This window comes from Indicator indicator, chromosome 41, assembly GCF_027791375.1.
Source record: "Indicator indicator isolate 239-I01 chromosome 41, UM_Iind_1.1, whole genome shotgun sequence".
Classification (NCBI taxonomy): domain Eukaryota; kingdom Metazoa; phylum Chordata; class Aves; order Piciformes; family Indicatoridae; genus Indicator; species Indicator indicator.
This window is the reverse complement of record NC_072050.1, coordinates 187,780-209,858: the sequence shown is the minus strand read 5'-3', so window position 1 is coordinate 209,858 and position 22,079 is coordinate 187,780. Positions and strand designations below refer to the sequence as shown.

Below are 22,079 nucleotides of genomic sequence, written 5' to 3'. Positions count from 1 at the left end.
GGCCAGACCCCACTCAGCTCACAGTTAGAGCTGTTGCAAGAGGAAAAATTTAAGTCTTTTTAGTTATGTGCTGGTTTGGGGCCAGACAGATCGTCTCTTGCCCCGAAAGGGACAAAAGAATGAGACTCACACAAACGGATTGGAGAGTGATGGAAAGTTTAAATGGAAAAGCAATTGGTGAAGCTACAGAGAACTACAAGCTACAAAGCATAGTGACAAAGAGTATCCCAAAGCGTACAGAACCCCTCACAGAATTCCCAAAGCTTCCCAATCCTTCCCTTCTTCCCACCTGAGGGTAAACCCAAACCCCCCAGGGCTCTTTCTTCCCCCTCCCGCTGCTAGGCAAGTCTCAGGCTGGCCAGGTCTGAGACTGCCCCCCCCTCCATTCTCCTCCTGGCATTAGGCCTAGACAGGCCTAAGAGGCCTTGAGGATACTCCCCCGGCATTACCCGATAAGAGAGGACATCTCCCGTGGGAGCAGAGAGGGAAGAAAGAGCAAGAGAATGACTTTGCAGATGGCCTTATAGGGTGCAGGATTTATGGGTAGAAATACGTCGTTTCCTGTGTCCACCCCTGTGGGTGGGCACCCAGGACACCAGAGGTGTATCTCATGCGGCAGTGGCAGGGGGCACCCAGCCTAAACTGCCACAGGTTAAGAAAAGGGAAGTTGCAGCTTTATTTCAGAGTCTGGATCCAGCTGATCTCCTTGGGATTTGCTGAGCAAATCCAGTGTGAGAAAGGCAAAAAAAAAGCTGATCAGGAGCTTTCAGATTCCAGGGGAAGTGATAGGAAGAAAAGCTCTGACCCCAAGTCCCTTGGTTTGGACTTGAAGACAAAAATCTGCCCCATCCAGACAGAAAGAAACCCAGAAGAAGCCTTCTGAGGCAGGGTACAGAGGTGGGAATTGGCTTGGCAAAGGAAACAGAAGAGTAGTTCTTTGCTTTTCTCTACTCCATAGCAATCTGCATTATCCAGAGCTTGCTAGTTCAAGGAGGTTTGGCAGTGGTGCTGTGAAACCTGCATGCATCGTGACAGTCTGCACACAAAAGCCACATTCCTCCTCTCAGCTCCAGGGTGCCCCTGGGGAAGACATCTCAGCAGGTTCTGCCACTCTTATAGCTTCCCATGAGGAGCTGCAGCCACCAACCAGCACCTGAAGGATCTCGAACCTTAAAAGCTGTCCTGCTGCTGTGCTGGTGGTCAGCAGCAGAGGTCCTGTTTGCGTGATGGGAGGATGAAAGAGAAGGTGTCCTGGAAGGCTGTGCTGTGGCCTGTGGCTTTACACCTCCATGGGCCTGCAGTGATAAATCCATGAGGTTGCTGCAGTGCCACTTCCCATCCAGATCCCTCCTGTCTTCAGTTTTCCTTCATGCCCACTGGGATGAGGTGCTTGCTGCAGAGCTTGACATGCTTGTGGTGGCTGCATCCAGCAAACAGGTGCTAGATGGAAGGAGAAGGGGACAACTGATGGTGGCCAGGACCAGTCTGTGGCTCAGGTGCTACTACCTGAGGCCTCCTGAATCACTGTGGAGCTGAGAAGCCTCTCCAAAGGAAGGCAGAGAGGTCAAACCAGTTTAGCTTCTGTTCATCTATTAAAGGAATCTAAATTAGGAGCTCATCATCATCAAAGATTTAATAGCTGCTGACCTGACTCTATTAAAAGCCTGGTGGCTTCCATTGTCATGTGTTGGCCAGGGCTGCTTAGGGACATGCTGCTTCCAGACTGGGAGCAGCTAAAATTAGGAGACCCTGGAAGAGAGGAGCTCTGCCCAACCCCACTGCCTGTGCTGCAGCTCAGAGGAAGGAATGTGGCTTTTCTGTCTTCTGGAGTCTGTCCAGCTGCATGGTCAGCTGGCTGCCTGGCCTTGCTTGCTGGCAGCTCTGCTTTGGATGTGTGCAGTGCTCACAGCTTCGTCTTGAGCCAGGGCTTGCTCCTGGCCCCACCCAAGCCCATGCCACGCAGGTTGCTGGAGAGCTTGGTGGGAGCAGGAGGCAGGCTCTGAGGTGGTGACAGCCTCCTTTGAGAGTGGGGAATGGCTGGAAGGACCACTGGCTGCTGAACCCCAGCAAATCTGTGAGGAAAAAGCTTCCTCAGACATGGCTCTAGGGAAAAATTGCAGCCAGAAGCCTGTTTGGTGCTAAGAAGAGAGCCTGAGCCTCACACAGCAGAGGTTCCCCTCTCTCCCTTTTGGCAACCACAACCAATTTAAACCACTTGTTGATGAAAGCAGTGACAGCCCCAGATGAGAGCCAGCCCCTGGCCTGTTGGCTTTCTCAGGCAGCCCTTTGCTAGGTGGCCTGGAAGCAGAATTTGGTCTCTTCCTGCTGGGAATAAGTTCACTGCCTGGAGCAGAGTCCAGGGCTCCCTCAGTGGCCTCACCTCCAATCTCCACCCCCCCAAAGCAGCTGTGTTGGTGCTTGTTGGTTCCTGCCTTCCTGGTTTATACTGAAACTTTCTCCCACCCCTTCCAACACAGGTGGTTGTCAACGCCTTGGTTGGGGCTATCCCTTCCATTATGAATGTCTTGTTGGTCTGCCTTATCTTCTGGCTGATTTTCAGCATTATGGGGGTTAACCTGTTTGCTGGCAAATATCATTACTGCTTTAATGAGACCTCGGAGGAGCGCTTTGAGATCGAAATTGTTAACAACAAGACTGACTGCGAAGCTCTGATGCCTCCCAATTCCACGGAGATCCGGTGGAAGAATGTCAAAATCAACTTCGACAACGTGGGGGCAGGATACTTGGCACTGCTGCAAGTAGTAAGTTGTGGACAGACTGAGAGCTGGGCAGAGAGGAACCTCATGAGGTCCCACAAGGATAAGTGCAGGGTCCTGCAGCTGGGAAGGAAGAATAAACTTCAGCAGCAGTACAGGTTGGGAGGTGATCTGCTGGAGAGCAGCCCTGTGGAGAAGGACCTGGCAGTCCTGGTGGGCAACAAGTTCTCCATGGGACAGCTCTCAGCCCCACAAACACCTCCAGGCTTCCCCTGGACCCCTGGTGGTCCCCAGCCTCAGCTGGTACCCAGCCCGAGGCCAAGCTGCCTGATCCTTGTCATCAGTCTGTGGTCTAGGACCAGTGCCTGGGGAGTTTGGATACCTGAGGTGGTGCCCAGAGCGTGGATGGGAGGAGGAGGAGGAGGAGGTGGCTGGAAGATGATTTCACACAGTTTGGGTAATTCCCAAAGCAAAGCCCAGAGGTTTCCACATTCCAAGTGAATCCCAGCATGGTTCAGGTTAGAAGGGACCTCAGAAGTCCTCCAACCTCCCCACCATGGGCAGGGACTCCTCTCAGCTAGACTCAGATGCTCAAGGCCTCATCCTGCCTGGCCTTGAACACCCCCAGGGAGTGCCAGGGATCCCTTGGCTTGGCTGCCAAAGATTTGCTCTTTGGGTCAATTATGTTGAATTTTTCCTTTGCCAGGCCACTTTCAAGGGCTGGATGGACATCATGTACGCAGCAGTAGACTCCAGAAAGGTAAAGAGCATGAGCACAAAGTCTGCTCCCAGCAGTTCCTTTTGCTTTGATAAAATCAAGAGTGAAAAATCCAAACCAAACCAAAACCTCAAATCCTTTCTATTCTCTTGAATTCTGTGACTGTTTCCTGCTCCCCAAGCACAGCCAGTCCTGCACTGACTCTGAACTGCCTTTTCTTTCTCCTCTCATCTCCCATTCAGCAAGAAGAGCAACCCAAGTACGAGGACAACATTTACATGTACATCTATTTTGTCATCTTCATCATCTTTGGCTCCTTCTTCACCCTGAATTTGTTCATCGGTGTCATCATCGATAACTTCAATCAGCAAAAGAAGAAGATAAGTGATCTGCGTTGGCTGGGGAGCTGCAGCCTGCAGGGGGTTGCTGCAACATAAAGGCCAAGGAGCCTCAGGCTGGGGCAGACCTCCCCTCAGAGAGCTTTGGGACACAGAGCCACAGGCACTGTTTGCATCGCTCCCTCCCCAGCCTCACAGAGAATTGGCTCAGGAGAAACAAGAGGCAGCCTAAAGCTCTGTGGGAAACTCAAAACTGTTACCCATGGGCTACATTTTCCTGCATTTCTGTTGAGTGTTTTTATGCGGGGCTGAGGTCCACAGGCTGGAAATGAGAGATTTTGGGGGTTTTATCCCAGGCTAAGACCTGAGGTAAGACCAGGCTAATGATAGGTTTCCTTTGCTTTCTCTCTGTCCTGTGCTGCTTTTCTTCTCTGCAAGTTAAGCTGAGGATTTGCCTGTGGGCAGCACCTATGAGGTGGGGAAGGATGCAGGGCAGCCATAGGAATTGCTCCCAGCTCTCTCTAGGGGAGATTCTGAGCACCTTAGCTATTGGAACAAATTCTTTCTGTCTAAAGTAGCTGCCACCAGCTTCCCATCTGGCAGGTGTCCTCCTGACTTAGCCAGGATGTTTTTTTTTTACCTTTCCCTGCTGGTGCTGCAGCTAATTGTAACCAGTTTCCTTTCTGCCCCTTTACTTTGGAGGTCAAGACATTTTCATGACAGAGGAACAGAAGAAGTATTACAATGCCATGAAAAAACTGGGCTCAAAGAAGCCTCAAAAACCAATCCCTCGACCTCTGGTGAGTAGGTTAGAGCAGAGCAGACTTCCAAAGGAGCTTTAGCTCCAGAACGATCCTTTGGTCGAGCTGCTGCTGGTCTCCATATTTCCATGTTCTTCTCAATATGACTCAGACACAGAACCACAGCATGGCTCAGGTTGGAAGGGACCTCAGAGCTCCTCTCCTCCAACCTCCCCACCATGGGCAGGGACCCCTCTCAGCTAGACTCAGCTGCTAGAGGCCTCATCCTGCCTGGCCTTGAACACCTCCAGGGAGGAGGCAGCCACAGTCTCCCCGGGCAGCCTCCATGTGCCAAGAGGCCACATCCCCTGGTGTGCTGAGCACCTCTGGTGCCTGCTGCTGGAGCTCTGCTGCAGCCTTCCTGGCTCACACTCTCTCTCCTCTTGCACAGAACCGCATCCAAGGAGCTGTCTTTGACTTTGTCACCCAGCAAGCTTTTGACATAGTCATCATGATGCTCATTTGCCTCAACATGGTGACCATGATGGTGGAGACAGACACACAAAGCAAGCAGATGGAAGACATCCTGTACTGGATTAACCTGGTCTTTGTCATCTTCTTCACCTGTGAGTGTGTGCTGAAGATGTTCGCCTTGCGGCACTATTATTTCACCATCGGGTGGAACATTTTTGACTTCGTGGTTGTGATTCTGTCCATTGTGGGTAAGTGAGACACCAAAGCAGCTGGAGGGCTCTGAGCTCTAGGCTGACTCTGGGTTTACAAAGTAGAGCTCCATGGGGATGTGTTAGACTCATAGAATGGCTCAGGTTGGAAGGGATCTCAGAGCTCATCTGCTCCAACCTCCCCACCATGGGAAGGAAAACCTCTCAGCTAGGCTTAGATGCTCAAGGCCTCATCCAACCTGGCCTTGAACACCCCCAGGGAAGAGGCATCCACAGCCTCCCTGGGCAGCCTGTGCCAGAGTCTCCCTACCCCTCACTCTTTCTTCTTCATCTCCAGTCTCAGTCTCCCCTCTATCAGCTCAAAGCCACTGTCCCTCATCCTGGCACTCCCAGCCCTTGTCACAAGCCCCTCCCCAGCTCTCCTGAAGCCCCTTCAGGTACTGGAAAGCAGCTCTAAGGTCTCCCTGGAGCCTTCCTTTCTCCAGGCTCAGCAGTCCCAGCTCCCCCAGCCTGTCCCCACAGGGGTGGTTCTCCAGCCCTCTGCTCATCTTCACGGCCCAAGATGTGGCCAAGGTGTTCTGTGCTCCCCATCCCTTGACTATGTTCAGCAGCAGAGCTGAATGCCTCCATGCTCACCCTTGTGCCTTTCCCTTCTTCTCTAGGAATGTTTCTGGCTGAAATCATTGAGAAGTACTTCGTGTCTCCCACCCTGTTCCGAGTCATCCGCCTGGCTCGCATCGGGCGGATCCTGCGCCTGATCAAGGGAGCCAAAGGGATCCGCACCCTGCTCTTTGCCTTAATGATGTCCCTGCCTGCCTTGTTCAACATCGGCCTCCTGCTCTTCCTGGTCATGTTCATCTTCTCCATCTTCGGCATGTCCAACTTTGCCTACGTCAAGCACGAGGCCGGCATCGACGACATGTTCAACTTCGAGACCTTTGGCAACAGCATGATCTGCCTCTTCCAGATCACCACCTCGGCAGGCTGGGACGGCCTCCTGCTGCCCATCCTCAACCGGCCTCCGGACTGCGACCTGGACAAGGAGCACCCCGGCAGCGGCTTCAAGGGGGACTGTGGGAACCCCTCGGTGGGGATATTTTTCTTCGTCAGTTACATCATCATCTCCTTCCTCATCGTGGTCAACATGTACATCGCCATCATCCTGGAGAACTTCAGTGTGGCGACGGAGGAGAGCGCCGACCCCCTGAGCGAGGATGACTTTGAGACCTTCTATGAGATCTGGGAGAAGTTCGACCCCGATGCCACCCAGTTCATTGAGTACAGCAAGCTGGCAGACTTTGCCGATGCCTTGGAGCATCCCCTCCGCGTCCCCAAGCCCAACACCATCGAACTCATCGCTATGGACCTGCCTATGGTAAGTGGGGACAGGATCCACTGTTTGGATATCCTGTTTGCCTTCACCAAACGTGTCCTGGGGGACAGTGGGGAGCTGGACATCCTGAGGCAGCAGATGGAGGAGAGGTTCGTGGCGTCCAACCCTTCCAAAGTGTCTTACGAGCCGATCACCACCACGCTGCGGCGCAAGCAGGAGGAGGTCTCGGCGGTGGTCATCCAGAGGGCTTACAGGGTCCGTCTGGCCAGACGAGGCTTCATCAGCCGCAGGCCTGTCTCCAAAAACCTGGAAAATGGTGGAACCAACAGGGAGAAGAAAGAAGGGACCCCATCCACCGCCTCCCTGCCCTCCTACGACAGCGTCACCAAGCCCGAGAAGGAGAAGCAGCAACGGGCGGAGGAGGGGAGACGAGAGAGAGCCAAAAGACCAAAAGATGTCAGGGAATCCAAGTGCTGAGACAGGAAAAAATAATAAATGCTGAGAATTCAGGCAGAATTGTACAAATTCAACCTATTTGCAAGTGAAAATAAACAAACAAACAGAAAACCAAACACAGATTGTTTACAAACTTCCTGAGATGTATCAACCCAGAACCGCTGTGGAAGACACTTCCCTGAAAATCTTATACCAAACCTATCTGCTTACTGTGTGCCAGCGTTGCATCTCCACCACCTGTCCAAGGGACCTCCCTCTAAACCTTCAAACACCCCAAAAAATGAAAAAAAAAAAACAAAACATCATGAAAAGATGAATTTTCTATTGTCTGGGCAGGTGGATACTGCATGTTCCACAGCAGTCAGTGCAACTTAGGAAAAGAAGCAAAATAAACCACACACACCCCAAACACCACAGAACCTGCTGCTGGGATTCATCTTTTGGTTTATTTTAGGTTTGTTTTGTTTCTGTTTTTCCAAGGCAGCCAAAAAAAAAAAAAAGGATTTTTGTTTTCTTGATTATTATGGAAAGGCAACTCCCCAAGTGATGATGTTGAAAGGGTTTTGGTCATGTAAAAGTAGATTTGGTTGGTTGTTATTGAAGGGAAAAGAAAATAAGCTCCAAGTGATGATGTTGAAAGGGTTTTGGTCATGTAAAAGTAGATTTGGTTGGTTGTTATTGAAGGGAAAAAAAAATAAGCTCCAAGTGATGATGTTGAAAGGGTTTTGGTCATGCAAAATTAGATTTGATTGGTTATTATTGAAGGGAGAACACAATAACCTCCTCCAGGTGATGATGCTGAAAGGTTTTGGTCATGCAAAAGTAGATTTGGTTATTATTGAAGGAAAAACAAAATAGTCTCCAAATGATGATGTTGAAAGGGTTTTGGTCATGCAAAAGTAGATTTGATTGGTTATTATTGAAAGGAGAACAAAATAACCTCCAAGTGATGACGTTGAAAGGGTTGGGTCGTGCAAAATTAGATTTGCATTTAGAGAAGCAGCAAACAAACAACAAAAAATAAGAAAAAATCAAAAATGAAGAAAAAAGGAGGCCAAAAAAAAAAGGAAGAAAAGTTAATAAAACAACAACAAAAAGGGAAAAAACTCCAGAAGGACGTCCCCCACTGAGCCCTTGCCATTGAATTGCCATTTACTTGCCATCCTTTATTTGCTATTTATGAGCTATTCTACTTCCCACTTGGCCTTTACCTGCTTTGGGAGCTGGGGCAGTTGGGTACCTTCAGCCTGAAGCCAGCTCAGGCTGATTTCAACCCCGCTACCACCCTCACCCCTACCCAAAAGTTGCTTGTTCAGTGCAGAGGAGCAGTTTGCATGAGGGCATGCAGTGACCAGGACCATGCACGAGGAACCATCACCACCACCACCACCACCAGACACTCCAGGACCTGTCCACAGCAATCTGTTAAGCCATAAATTTGAGGCACTCCACTGACCACCCTGCACTGTACTGAGAGATAAAATTTCAAGGAGAATCCTTGCCCCTCACCCGGCTCAGTTCTTAGCAAGTTCTTGCAGTAGGGGAACAAAAACAAACAAACAAAAAAAAAAACCAACACAACCTCCAAGCCAACACCAAAAGGAAGCAGATTAAATAATTTTGTTTGTTTGTTTGTTGGGTTGGGTTGTTTTTTTCCCCCCAGCCATTCATCCCTTTTCTTTTTTTTTTTTTTTTTTTGGTTTTTTTTTTTTCACTCTGAAATAGACCAAAACTTCAAATGCTGCTCTGGACCTCAGCCAAGGGGAGGTAATCGGAACTGGGAATGACTCCATGGCTCCTTTAGGGATTCATGCAATGGGTTGGCTTGGAAGGCACCTTAAAGACCACCTAGTTCCAACCCCCTGCCATGGGTAGTGACACCTCCCCCAGCCCAGGTTGCTCAAGGCCTCATCCAACCTGGCCTTGAACACCATCCAGGACCTTTCTGAGCAACCTGTGCCAGGGTCTCCTCACCCTCACTGTCAGGAATCTCTCTGCTATGTCACTGTTAAACCAAGCTCCAGGGCTTCAGTGCCACTCAGTCCTTTCATGTCCTGCAGTGTCTGTCCCTGGTGTTGGTGATGGTTCAGTCTCCACCCTGCAGTGTGGACACCTTTGGGCTCTGAGCTAAGTGCTAAACCCAGCAGCCTCTCATCTCTGCTGGTAGGAATCTGGAGAGCTTGCCCGAACTGGTCCCACTCAGGGGGGCAGGGACATGGTTAACAGCATTCCCTTGTCCACAGCCATCAGGACTCCTGCCTTGGGTGGGAGGTGGAGCCACAGGAGCTTTCCAAACCCCTCAGCCCTTCCTCCCCTGGCAGCAGCTGTTGCTGCTCTGCTTTGCCGCTGCCTGGGCTTCCTTCCTTCCGTAGCCAGGAGGGTTTGCAACCAGAAGCAGCAGAGGAAGGGCTCCATCCTGGGGCACCAAGGTGGAGAAGCAGCTGTTGGATGCCTTCATCTTATTCCCATTTCTCCCACCTCCATCGAAAGGCTCCGCAGGCTGGGTAGGACCCCGAGCTACCTCTTGCCTCAGCCCTGTCGCTGCAGCAGCCACAGAACCATCCCCGCCCCAAGCCCAACCGTTTCTGTGCGTCAGACTCAGACATCCCCAGCTCCCTTTTCGTGGTGGCCTCATACCTAAGCCAGCTCTCAGCCACTGCTTTTGGCTGAGATGTTTTCCTTCAGGGCCAGCCTGGGTCTTCTCACAGGGTAAGGAGGGCAGCGCCCGCGGCTCAGCAGCAGCTGGCAGAAGCGAGGGCTGAGCAAGGACCAACTTCAGGGTCCCTCGAACAGCAGGGAAAAAGAAAACCAAAACCAAACCAGGACAGCAAACACTCGAGGGGTGAAGCTCAGTCTGCAGAATCTCACGATCCAGATCAATGCCAGGAGTCACTTAGCAAAACAAAGCCACGCAGGAAGCCATCAGCAGCCACCTGTGCCACGGCGGCACTGTCCAAGCCATCGCCCTGGCAGTGCCAGCAGCTCCTGCTGCTACCCAGCAGCAGCACCAACACAAGGGAACCTTTTTGGGTTGTTTTTCGCTCCCCTGGCAGCTCTTGCTCCCTTCCAGTTGCTCCTAGGAATCAGTTGTATAATAAAGACAGGAACAAAACCCCATCCATCTGTACAGGCTACGTTGTAATACAGCACAAACCAGAACACAGAAAAAGAAAACAAAAAGAAGCGGGGTGGGGGGAGGGGAAATAAATAAAAAGGAAGGGGGAAAAATAAATAAAAAGGAGGGAAGAAAAAATAAAAAGTAAGAAAACCTAACAGATAAAAAGGAAGAAAAAATAAATATAGGGGAGAAAAAAGGAACAAACAGAAGGAAAAATTAATAAAAGGAAGAGAAAATGAATAAAAGGAAAAAATTTAAAAGGAAGGAAAAATGAGAGGAAGAAAAATAAATAAAAGGACAAAAAATAAGGAAAATAAAGGAAGAAAAAAAGGAAGGAAAAATAAAAGGAAGAAATAAAAAAGAAGAAAAAAGATAAAAAAGCAAAAAAAAGAGGCAAAAATAGCTGTGAAATGTGGTTGAACTTTTTAAGAGAACATTATAAATAGTGTAAGATATCCTTTTATTTTATCAGCATGCTTTTTGTAAATACAAAGAACTACAAAAGAAATAAAATGATAGAATGGCTTCTGGCTTCTGCCACTGCCCATGGTTAATTTTATTTTTTTAAGATTTCTCTGTTTTCCTTAGACTTTAGATAGCCAGGAAACAGCCCCCAATGAATAGAAGAAATAAATGAAACCAACAAAAACCCCAAACCAAACCAAAAAATACCAAACCCAACTGTAAACAAACAAAGGAAAAAAAGGCACCACAAAAAAAAAAGGGGGGGAAAGAAAAATGAGACAAAAAAAAAAGACAAAGAAAGAAAAAGAAAGGAAAAGGTAAAGAATGGAAAGGACACAGAGAGAAAAAGACAAAGAGAAAAAAACAGATAAAAAGATAAAAAAGTAAAGAAAGGGAAAGGTAAAGAGAGAAAAAGACAAAGAAAGAGAAACAGGATAAAAATAGGGGAAAAAAGACAAACAGGAAAAAGAGACTAAACAAAAACACCACCACCCAGAAAAGAAAAATAAAAAACAAAAAAAAGGACAAACAGAAAATAAAGACAAACAGAAAAAAAAAAAAAAGACAAGCAAAGAAAAACAGGGGGGAAAAAGACAACAACCAAAAAAATGACAAAGAAAGAAAAGGAGAAACAAAACCTCAGACAGTCAAGGCCCTGCTCCCCAAGTAGATTTCGAAGCTCCTAAGCTTTCTTGCAGTGCTCTTTGCGGCAGCAGAATCTCTTCTCTTTTGGTTCCAATATGCAATAATTTGACCACTTCTATGCAAGGATTTGGCTCTGCTCCATGACCCTTCCTCAGCTGGGCTCATGGCTCGTAGGTGACGCTTGGCTACCTTCAGAGTTCCTGCTGGCAACTTCATTCAGCTACTTTCCAAATAAAAAGGTCCCTTCGAACCTCTGGGGAGAGATATTTTGATTTGTTTTTATTTGCTTCTTTTCACTCAGAGCTCTGCTGAGTGCAGGAGGCTGCTGCTGGTGTCAGCCTTGGCTGAGGGTGGGAAGGAATCATCCCTGGAGCTGAGCCTCCTGCTCAAAGCAAAGTCTCACAGGGAGGGAGTTTGGGGGTTTGTTTTTTGTAGAGGGATGGAGTCATGGAATGGGTTGGATTGGAAGGGACCTTCAAGATCAGCCAGTTCAAAACCTCCTGCCATGGCAGGGACACCTCCCACCAGCCCAGGTTGCTGAAGGACTCATCCAGCCTGGTCCTGAACACCTCCAGGGAGGAGGCAGCCATAGGCTCTCTGGGCAACCTGTTCCAGTGTCTCCCCATCCTCACTGTAGAGAATTTCTTCCTCCTCTCCAGTCTCAATCTCCCCTCTCCCAGCTCCAATCCGTCCCCGTCTGTCCTGTCACTCCAAGCCCTTGTCCAAAGTCCCTTCCCTTCTCTTAGTGTCCTTCCCAGAGCAGAGACCTGCACCCACCCCATCTCCCAGGTGCTGAAGCAACAGGGCTGGGGCTGCATCCCTGCTCTGGGTGAAGCCAAGGACAGGAGGAAACTGGTCAAGGAGCCTTAGGGACCTTGGTGTTACCACCTTGGTGTCCCCACACAGCTCTCTGCATTCAAAGGTGTGCATGGAAAAAAGGTGTCCTGAGTTCAGGGCTGTGGGAGGGGAGTGAGGGAGGTGGCTGTTAAAAAGGCACAGCCAAAAATTCAGGACTACAACAAGGAGCTGCCTTCCCTCGCCCACCTCTAAAATCCTCCTTTTTTTGGGGTTCATTTCTGACTGAGTTCTTCCAAGGGCAGAGGGAAGGGTGATAAAAAAAACCCCAACAACACAAACCACAAATTCCAAAGCTACTCTCTTCACTTTTTCTCCTGTTCACATTTTTTTTTTTGAAACTTAAGAGAAGCCAACATTGAACCAACCCCAAATTAAAAGAAAAAAAAAAAAAACAACAAAAACAAAACCCACCCAAACCACTGATAGTCCACAGAGGCCACAACCCCAGTCTGAATTCTTTAATTTTCTGCAGGAAAAAAAAAATAGAAAGAAAGAAAGAAAAAAATTAAAACAACCAAACTTGTTCAAGCTGTAAAAGATTAATAGTGAAGATTAATTAGTGTATTAGAAATTGCATGGTGGCTCTTAATGATCTTACCCAAGATGATTTAACAATTAAGGTTACTATAAGCCAAAAGAAAATTAAATAAATGTTACCCTTTTCACTCTACAAGGTTCAGGTTGTCTTGGTGTCCCAATTATTCGACTGGTTGCCTTCTCCTCCCCCTGCTCCACCTCCTCCAGGCTTCCTTCCAGGCCCTTGTAGTGGTCTTTTAGCTCAGGTGAGCAGAGGGAGTTGCAGGAGGAGCTGCTGGAAGGGTGTTTGGTGCTGGGGCTCTGTGGGTGCCTGGAGCTGGACATGGCTCAGCCTCAGGAGGAGCTGCTGGAAGGGTGTTTGGTGCTGTGGCTCTGGGTGCTTGGTAGTGCACAGTGGTTCAGCCTCATTCTCCTCCATCCTGAGCTGCCCACCCTGGGGCCGTGGGGATTGATGCTGTCAGGGGTGGGGGTCAATGCCTGTGCAGTGCTTCTGTGTGGGGAGCAGGGGGGTGCCCTCCAGCATGTCTCCCTTTGCTGCATGCATGGAGGACAGCTCTGCTGCTGCCCCTGCTCTGGCACGGGAGGAACTCAGGCAATTTCTTACCCTGCAGCCCAGACACTTGCACCAGAAGTTACTTCAGCAGATGAGCCACAGCAGACCTAGAGAGGCCAGAGAGACCTTCCCCAGCAGCCACCTGCTCTTGGCCATGCAGGGCAGGAACCAGGGGCACCTCCTTCTGCATCCCTCACTTGGGCACAGCACTGTGAGCCCAGGACTCTCACCCCTCTTAGCTTGGGCTCCCCAGAAACTATACATCCAGTGGGATGCCCTGTGCAGGACTGGTCAGTGGGGACCTTCCCCCACTCTTGGGGCATGAGTGCAGGGTCCTGCTGCTCAGTGGTGCTGAAGGGCCCTAAATTGGGGCTGCAGCCATTATCCAGCCCAGATTCTCCCACTTCTGACCCAAACAGCTGAGCAGGACACAAGTTCCAGGTACCAGCTGTGCCTCCTTGGAGGGCAGGATTTCCCCTGAAGTGGTTGCAAGTCAAATGGCTGAGGATGGCATCTTGAGATGATTTTTCCCATCAGAGTTTGGGTTCAATTTAGTAAAAAAAAAAAAAAAAGGGGGGGGGGGGGGGGGGGGGAGGAGGTGGGAATTTTGCTGCTCAAATAAAACCAATCAGCTTCAGCAAACCCCTGGCATTGCAGGGCACAGAGTGTGGTTGTGTTGTCCTGCACCTCGCCAGGTCCAGATGGCACCCAGATGACTTCAATCTTTTTAATTAAACAACATAAAATCCTTTTCCCCCCCTGTACCACTTTGCTCTTGTTGTCATTTCCCTGAGGGGTGCATCAGCATCTCCTTGTGTGCACAGGGAAGGAAACCTCCCTCCAGCCTCCTGTCCCAGTTCCATCTAGCTGTAAACTGGGGGTCCCTCTCCCTATCTCACAGGGGTGTTGTGAGGCTTAACTAGGGGCTGAGTGCAGGGCACCGAGAGCCAGGGGCACCAAGGGCTGTGCAGCAGGAGCTGGGCGCCTGTGGGCTGGTGACAGAAGTGCTGCTACAAAGGTCCTTGTGAGCCAGCACAGCTCCTGCTGCCCACCTGCCCAGCTGGGCCAAAGCTTCCCTCCCCTTGTATTCCCTGTTCCTGATGCTGTACTTGCTCCCCACCTTCACTCCTGGGTTTTTATTCTCTGTTCTGTCTCACACGATGAAAGGAGGAGGATGAAACTGGACAGGGAAGGGAGGGAGGAGGAGGGATGTGGTAGAGAAGTGGGCTGGGAGTCTGCTGTCAGAACTTTGAGTTCCTTTGTACTGTACATCTTTTTACTTTGGAATTTGCAATAAAAAGCTGTGCCCATCTGGTTTTAACAACTCCTCCTGCCTGCCCTGTCCTTCTGTTCACCTCTGCACAGCAGCAGCCACCCCACCCTGCAGCTCCACAGGTCCCACAGCCCCTTGGCACAGCCAGGTCGTCACTTCTGGAGGGGTAGAACCCACCAGCACTCCTGTGATCACAGAATCACAGGGGTTGGAAAGGACCCGTGGAGATCAGTGAGTCCAACCCCCCTGCCAAACAGGAGCAGCCAGGGCAGGTCACGCAGGAACACAGCCAGGTGGATTTGAAAAGCCTCCAGAGAAGGAGAGTCCACAACCTCTCTGGGCAGCCTGCTTCAGGCCTCCAGCACCCTCACACCAAAGAATTTTCTCCTCCTGGTCAGGTGGAACTTCCTGACCAGTTCCAGTTTGTGCCCATTGCCCATTGTCCTGTCCCCTGGGCACCACTGATAAGTGCCTGGCACCTTCATGTTGACACCCACCCCTCAAATGGCTTCACAAAGTCAGGCTCAGGGCATCCAGCTCCAGCCCCTGCCCTGAAGGGACTCAGGCTGCTCATCGAAGGTGGGGAAAGGCATCCAGTGCCAACTGAAGCCACCTCCAGTGCAGGCAAGGAGGATGAGGGTGGCTGGGGGACATCTTCCCCCGGATGCTCCATCAGGACCCAAGCTTAGACTGGGACCCTCCCTGCCCGGAGCTCACAGGGTCGGTCTCTGATCTCAGTCCCTCCACAAGGCTTTATTCGGTCTGCTTTTTCCTTCCAGCAGTCTCTGGGTACCAGTTTGGGTAACCCTCAGCTTCAGGCGGCACCAGAGCCCAGTGCCCAGCGGCAGGACCAGGCGGTGACCAGGCTGAGCAGCACAGAGGCAAGGAAGCCGCCCAGGACCCCCGAGACCAGGGGGGTGACCCAGCCCAGCAGGCTGCGGCTGTAGGGGGGCTGCGGCCGCCGCTCGAAGCGCAGCTCCCCGAGGTGCCCGAGCAGTGCCCTCCTGCCCCGCGCTGCGCTCTGCCGCCCGCCCGGCAGCAGCAGGCCGGAGCTGAGGCCCTGCAGGGCTCGGCCGTAGTCCTCCACGTTCCTGCGCAGCTCCAGGCTCCTGTCCTGGTTCAGGTTCTTGCCCAGCTCCCGGGCGATGTCGGCGCGGCCGATGCGGCGCAGCCCCCGCGCCAGCCGGTCCCAGGTCACCGCCGCCCCCACCGTGCTCCGCCAATGCCGCAGCGCCGCCGAGCACCGCGAGGGCCCTCGGAGATGCCGCCGCTGCCGGGGCCGGATCGGATTCTTCTCCTCCGACAGCTGCTCCAGGTGCTGCTCCTCCAGCGCCTCCTCGGGCCCCATCAGCCACCCCCGGAGCTGGCGGCACTCGGCGGGGGACAGCAGGGCAACGATGCGGCTCATGGTGTGCCGGCCCACGCTGGCCACCACTGTGTCCTCGCACTGGCCGCCCACTGCCAGCAAGAGCAGGATGAGTCCCGCAGGTGCCAGCATGGCTGGGGGTGCCCCTTGGCATCGGGGTTGCCTGGGAGCAGAGAACGACCCCCGCCTTCATCTGACTTCACAAGCTGGCGTGTTCCAGGGACTCAATCCCTCACCCATTGTGTCCTGTCTGTCCATCCTGTCCCCACCCCGGCTGCGTACCTCCTGTCCACGCCGCTGGTCTTCAGCCTGGCATCCCCCCTGCCATCCCTCCTGAGCTCAGCCCCTCTGAGCAGGCCTTTTGGGCACCACAGGGACACGGAGATAAACAAACGGTCCCCAGACTCCCATCAGAGCCAGACCAAAGCGCTGGAGATTTAATGCTGGCTGAGAAGAGCTTCTGGGCATCTCCTCTGTCGTCTGTCCACCCACCCAGGCACAGCAGCCTCTGCTTCCCAGGGTATCCTGCCTGCTGTGGTTGCTGGCTGCTTCCCCCCACACTCCTTGCCAGCACTTTGCCAAGAGCTTCTGCTCCCCTGGGATGCCAACACCACCCTGCAGGATAACCTCCCTGGACCTCCTGGCAGAACCCCAATAGGACTGGGGAGTGGTTCAGGGGGGGCTTTGGGTGGTTCAGGGGAGATGGAAGGTGGTCGGGGAGGGCTGGGGTGGATGGGGAGGGCTGGGGTGGATTAGAAGGGCTGGGGGTGGATCGAGAGGACTGGAGGTTGGCTGAGGAGGGCTGGGGAATAGATCAGGGGACTTGGGGGTGGATCGGGAGGGCTGGGGCTTGGTTCAGGAAGGCTGGGGGTTGGTTGAGGACAGCTGGGGGATGGATCAGGGGGCCTGGTTCAGGGGACTGGGGGTGCTTGAGGGGGACTAGGGAGGTGTCTCACGAGGGCGGGGGGTGTGTGGTTCAGGTAATCTCTTTAATACTGTGTCATATCATTTTTCTTTTAAAATACAGCATCATTTCTTGAGGTAGAGCAATTCCAGCGCAAGCGCCACCACCGCCGCCTCCGCCGTTCATTAGCCAGGAATTAAATATTTCATGTACAATACGTTGCAAAATGAGGTAGAAATGGTTACAGAGAAGTGTACAAATAGGATAATAATAATAATTAATAATAATAATAATAATTAAAAAAAAGGAAAGAAAAAAAAGGTCTTCAGGAACCCAGTACCACTTTTGGGAGGAGTTGCATCCCCCCCTCTACATCCTCCCTTGAGGTAATGCCCTAGGCAGGCAGCTGCCTGCACGTTGCCCTGCTTGTTTGCATGGGAAACTGCCCCAAATCCTGGAAAATCAGCCCCAAATCCTGGGAAAACAGCCCCAAACTGGCAGCCACCTCGCTCCCACCATGGAACAACCACCATGGTGTGCATCCCCCTTGCACCTGAATGCAGACCCTGAGGTTATGGGGAGGCATGGGGGGGTTGCTCCAAGCAGGATGGCCTCAGAGCAGCTTCCCCCACCTCCCCAGTTCAACTGAGAGCTCTAAATGAAAAACAATCACTAAAAAATTCCTTATTTCTGTTAAAAGCCCCAACCCCACAGCCCAGCCACTTGAAACATGCAGGGCTAAACCCCACAGTCCACACCCAGCCCTGATGGGGGTAGGGGAGGGAGAGTGAAAAAGTGATTTCTGCACCTCCTGCCTGTGCTGTGGGCTTCCTAGTGCTGGGTGAGAAGCCAAAAATCCCTTTTTTGGGGGTGAGAAGGGAGCTCCAAATCCCTGCAGCAGCAGCACCACAGTCTCCCCCAGCAAAGCTTTGGTGGCTCCCATGGCCCAGCTGAGAAGTGATGCTGGGAGGAGGATCAGCCCCACCCCAGCTCCACGCTCGCTGCCACCTTTCTGCACCCCCAGTCCCCAGCTGCGGGGTTCAGTGGGAGCTGCTGGGGGAGTGGGGGTGATGGATCCAAGCTGATGAATAGATCCAATCTGATGAATGGATTGAACCTGGTGTATAAATCCAACCTGATGGATAGATCCAATATGATGGATGCTTCCATCCTGAAGGATGGATCCAACTTGGTGTATAGCTCCAACCTGGTGTATAGATCCAACCTGATGGGTGGATCCAACCTGATGGATGGATCCAACCTGGTAGATAGATCCAACCTGATGGACAGATCCAACCTGATCCAAAAGTGGTGCTTCCAACCTGCTCCTCCTGCCCTGGAAGACTTCTTTGCTCCATCAAAAAAGCTACAATTCCAACATTAACAACAACAACAGCAAAAATACAAATTCCAATAAAATTCTGGCATAAGAGGCATGGAAAACACCCAAAATGCATTCAACTTGCATCTTTGTAACAGCTTCAAGTTTCTGGTTTGTGTTTTGTTTTTTTTTCAATTTTTCTTCTTCCACCATTTTTTGGAAGCCAAAAAAAAACCCAAAACCAAAAAAATTGAGGCAGCTTTATCCCAGGTGTGAAGAAGTCTTTTTAAAACCTTTTTTTGTTGTTTTTTTTCCTCTCCCCCCATTTCTGAGCAGATAAAAACAGTTTTTAAAAACATTCTTTTTTCCCCTCTTTTTTCTTTTCTTTTTTTTCTGAGGTATTTCATTTTCCTGAGTAGTTGAAAAAAATATAAAACAAAAACACACCCCCTCAAAAAAAAACCCCAAAAATCCTACAAACCTTACAAAAATAAAGCCCCCCCAAGTCTAGGATATTAAACAATCTACAGCATTTTAAACCCAAAACCCCCCTGGCAGGGTTTGGGTGTGGATTAACCCCATCCCCCCCACCCCCTATTTTCCCACCCCCATTCCAGACATGGCTGCCATGGGCAAGAGGCTGCTTTGCTCCCAGGATGCCCCTGAGGTATTTCTCTGAAAAAAAAAAAAGTTAATAATAATAAAAACGGAGCCCCTGGGGAGCTGGGAGTGGGGAGAGGGGAGCTCAGAGATGAGGGAGCTCCTGCACCCCACAGATCCCGAGGTGCCTCCGGCCCTGCGTCGCTGCTCTGGGGACAGAGAATGGGAAAATAATAAATAGGAGATCCTGAGTTGGGTGGGGGACAGCTCCCCAAGCCCCGAGGAGGAGAAGACCCCATCCCAGTCCCCCCGAGGAAGAGCAGACCCCATCCCAGTCCGAGGCCAGCCGGAGGAGCTGACGCCGTGGGTGCTGCTGAGGCTGGCCCCACGCATCGCCGCGGGAGGGAGGCTGCACCCCCAGCGCAGGAACCCACGGACCCCAACCCAGCCCCTCCAAACCCCGCGCCCATCAGTCCCAAACCCAGTCCCCCCCCCACCCCCTAGCAAAGCCTGGGGTGGGGGTGAAGGGTCTGTCCCTGCCGTCAGTGCCTGGTGCCGTACATCTTGTCCCACTCCAGGAACAGGTCCAGCTCCTCGGGGGAGGCAGCCGGGCGCACCTTGGAGAAAGCCTTCTCGAAGTCCTGGTAGGAGGTGGGCAGAGCATGTAGGGTGGCGGCCCCGGCCTGCTGGCACAGCAGCACCAGCTCGCTGCCCGAGAAGCTCTCGGTGTGCTGCACCAGGGAGGACATCTCCCGCTCGCTCAGGCAGGAGCTCTGCTGGGCCAGGGCTTGGTGCAGGATCTGCCGCCTCGCCAGGCTGTCCGGGGGGGGGATGTAGAAACGCTTGGCAAAGCGCCGGTGAGAGGCTTCGTCCATGCTGCCGGGCCGGGAGGTAGTCCCGATGATGACCACGTTCTGCTCGGATGAGGTAGCCACGTTGTCCAGGTAGGAGAGGAGCTGCGACTTGAGGTTGCTCACCTGGCCGCCGTCCTCAGCAGCCCGAGCCGCCAACAGAGCCTCGGCCTCAGTGAGGAGCACGACGGAGGGCTGCCGGCAGCTGGCCACGAAGAAGACAGTCTGCAGGATCTTCTCGGCTTCGGCTTTCCAGGTGGAGAGCAGGGTCGTGCCGCTGAGCTTCAGCAAGGTGGAGCCCAGCTGGGAGGAGATGCAGCGGCTCAGCAGAGTCTTCCCGGTGCCGCGGGGACCGAAGAGCAGGACGGTGCGGGGCAGGCGGCTCGTCCCGCTGTAGGCGCCGGGGCGCAGGATCGGCCACACCACCTCCTCCTCCAGGGTGGCCTTCACGGACACCTGCCCGGCGATGTCCGCCCACTGCACCGGCGGCGCCCGGTCCACGATCTTGGTGTTCACCAGCTCCAGGACCAGAGGGTCGACGTTCTTGGGTTGCTCCTCCACCGGCGGGCCACCGAAGAGCGGCGTTTTGAGGGGCAGCCGCAGCCGGAAGGGGGGTCCCGGCTCGGCTGCCCGCTCCCCGTTGGCCAGGGGGGGGCTGAACTTCTCGAAGGGCTCCGTGGACCCCAGCGGAGCGTCCCCGGCGCTGTAGGGAGGCGAAACTACGCTCTTCATCGCCTGCCCACCGTACTTGCTGCCGTGCTCCTCGGTGGCCCCGGCCCCGGCCGGCCGCTTCCCGGCCTTGAAGGCCACCTGCGGGGACTCGGCGCTGCCACCGAAGCCGTTGCCGCGGCACTCGCCGTTGTCCGGAAGGGGGTAGGGAGACTTTGGCTGCTCGTAGCTGTACTTCCGATAGCGACCCTCCCCTGCGTCCTCGCTGCCCGAGATGTCGAAAGCTTTCCTCTTCAGGGTGCCCGCTGCCTCGGTGCCAAGGGGGGGCACGGCCAAGGGAGCCAAGCCGGCACCCTGGTAGCCGTAACTCGGGACTCCGGGTGGGCGAGCGGGGGGCGGTGGGGCCGGGATTGGGGTGGGCGCCGCGATGCCGGAGGGCAGGTAGGAAGCGGAGGGGTGGGGAGGGTGGATGGTGCCATAGCCTGGCTGCGGCGGGTAGCTGCTGGCACTGTAGTTGTACATGGGGCCAGAGGAGCCGTAGCCTGGCACTAGGGCGGGTGAAGGGTGCGGGGGCTGCAGGAGCCCTGAGCCGTGGAGGGCAGGGGGATGCGGGGGGGGCAGCGCCGCGGCCGGCTGGGTGCAGTAGCTGGAGGGCAGATAGGTGCCACCATAGCCTGAGGGGTACTCCTGAGATGCCCCCAGCCCACCGGAGCTGGCGGTGGCTCCTCCGCAGGAGCTGCCGGGGTACATGGGGTCACTGAGGTTGGCAGACACCACGGGCGAACCGCCCAGCCCGATGGCCCCGCCGCTAGGGGGGACGGGGGGCGGCACCACCCCCTTGGCACCGGGCAGGCCATCGTGGATGGGGGTGAGGGGGTAGGCACCGTCCGAACCGTGCGGCACCGGCCAGGGCTCGCCGTCCCCCTTCTGGCCGTTAACTGCCGCGAAGGCTCCGTCCCCGTAGCCGCTCAGCACCGGGCGCTCGTAGGGCGCCTCCAGCACCCCTGAGTACTTCTCCGCGTACCTCTTGAGCAGGTTGGAGGCCGTCAGGGCCGAGATGTCGTCGTTGGCCCAGGCGTAGTTGAAGCGCTGCCGGGTGCTGGGGTACAGGTCGGACTTGTGTGCTGGTGAGGAGGTGGTGGAGGAGACATCGAGGTGCTGCTCCGGCCACTGGTTTAGGGACTGGGCATGCTCTGGTGACCAGTGCATCTTCGACAGACCTGAGGGGACAGGAGAGCTGAGGGTGAGAGCAGAGAAGCAGGGACAGGCATCTTCAGGTCCCCCTAAAGAAGACTCCAGGGGAGCCTAAGAGCTACCTGCCAGTGCCTGAAGGGATCCTCCAGGAAGGCTGCAGAGAGACTTCTCATGAGGGTGTCTAGAGAAAGGACAAGGGGGAATGGTTTGGAGCTGAGGCAGAGCAGGGTTAGACTGGAGCTGAGGACGAAGTTCTTCAGTGCAACGGAGGGAAGATGTTGGAACAGGCTGCCCAAGGAGGCTGTGGATGCCTCCTCCCTGGGGGTGTTCAAGGCCAGGTCAGATGAGACCTTGAGCAGCTGAGTCTAGCTGAGAGGTGTTCCTGCCCATGGCAGGAGGTTGGAGCAGATGAGCTTTGAGGTCCCTTCCAAACTGACCCACTCTAGGACTCTGTGATTCAGGACATGGTTTAAGAGTCATGGTGGTGCTGGGTTGAAGGTTGGCATTCAGTGATCTCAGGAAGCTGTTCCAACCAAACCAACACTCTGACTCTACGATCATGGTGATGCTGAGGTCAGCAGCATCCTCCTTGCTCCAGCCCCCAAACACCAGGTGGCCCCTGGCAGCTCACAGTGTCAGTGCCCCCCACCAGTGTGAGTCCTTCCCGCCTTGTCCTTCTGCCCAGCACCTCCAGGGACAGCTGAGACAGGAGCCAGGGGGGGACATGGTGCAGCTCTCAG

The 22,079-nt window shown here is 53.4% G+C and overlaps 3 protein-coding genes across 7 annotated transcripts in view; 1 reads left to right on the top strand and 2 right to left on the bottom strand.

Moving 5' to 3' along the window:
• Positions 1-7,006, top strand: part of SCN8A (sodium voltage-gated channel alpha subunit 8) — a 40,577-nt gene extending 33,571 nt beyond the window's left edge. For all 5 annotated transcript variants that reach the window (XM_054397062.1, XM_054397065.1, XM_054397063.1 and 2 more), the window contains 6 exons: positions 2,478-2,762; positions 3,424-3,477; positions 3,678-3,815; positions 4,469-4,573; positions 4,965-5,235; positions 5,859-7,006. In XM_054397062.1, the coding sequence (XP_054253037.1) occupies positions 2,478-2,762; positions 3,424-3,477; positions 3,678-3,815; positions 4,469-4,573; positions 4,965-5,235; positions 5,859-7,006 (2,001 nt within the window). The remainder of the gene's footprint in view (positions 1-2,477; positions 2,763-3,423; positions 3,478-3,677; positions 3,816-4,468; positions 4,574-4,964; positions 5,236-5,858) is intronic.
• An 8,242-nt stretch (positions 7,007-15,248) lies between these two features.
• Positions 15,249-15,932, bottom strand: TMDD1 (transmembrane and death domain 1). The gene has a single exon (XM_054397073.1). The coding sequence runs from the start codon at positions 15,930-15,932 to the stop codon at positions 15,249-15,251; it is 684 nt and encodes a 227-aa protein (XP_054253048.1).
• A 3,235-nt stretch (positions 15,933-19,167) lies between these two features.
• Positions 19,168-21,372, bottom strand: FIGNL2 (fidgetin like 2). The gene has a single exon (XM_054397130.1). It carries the CDS (start codon positions 21,352-21,354, stop codon positions 19,168-19,170), a length of 2,187 nt encoding a protein of 728 aa, XP_054253105.1. The 5' UTR covers positions 21,355-21,372.
• Positions 21,373-22,079: the final 707 nt, after the last annotated feature.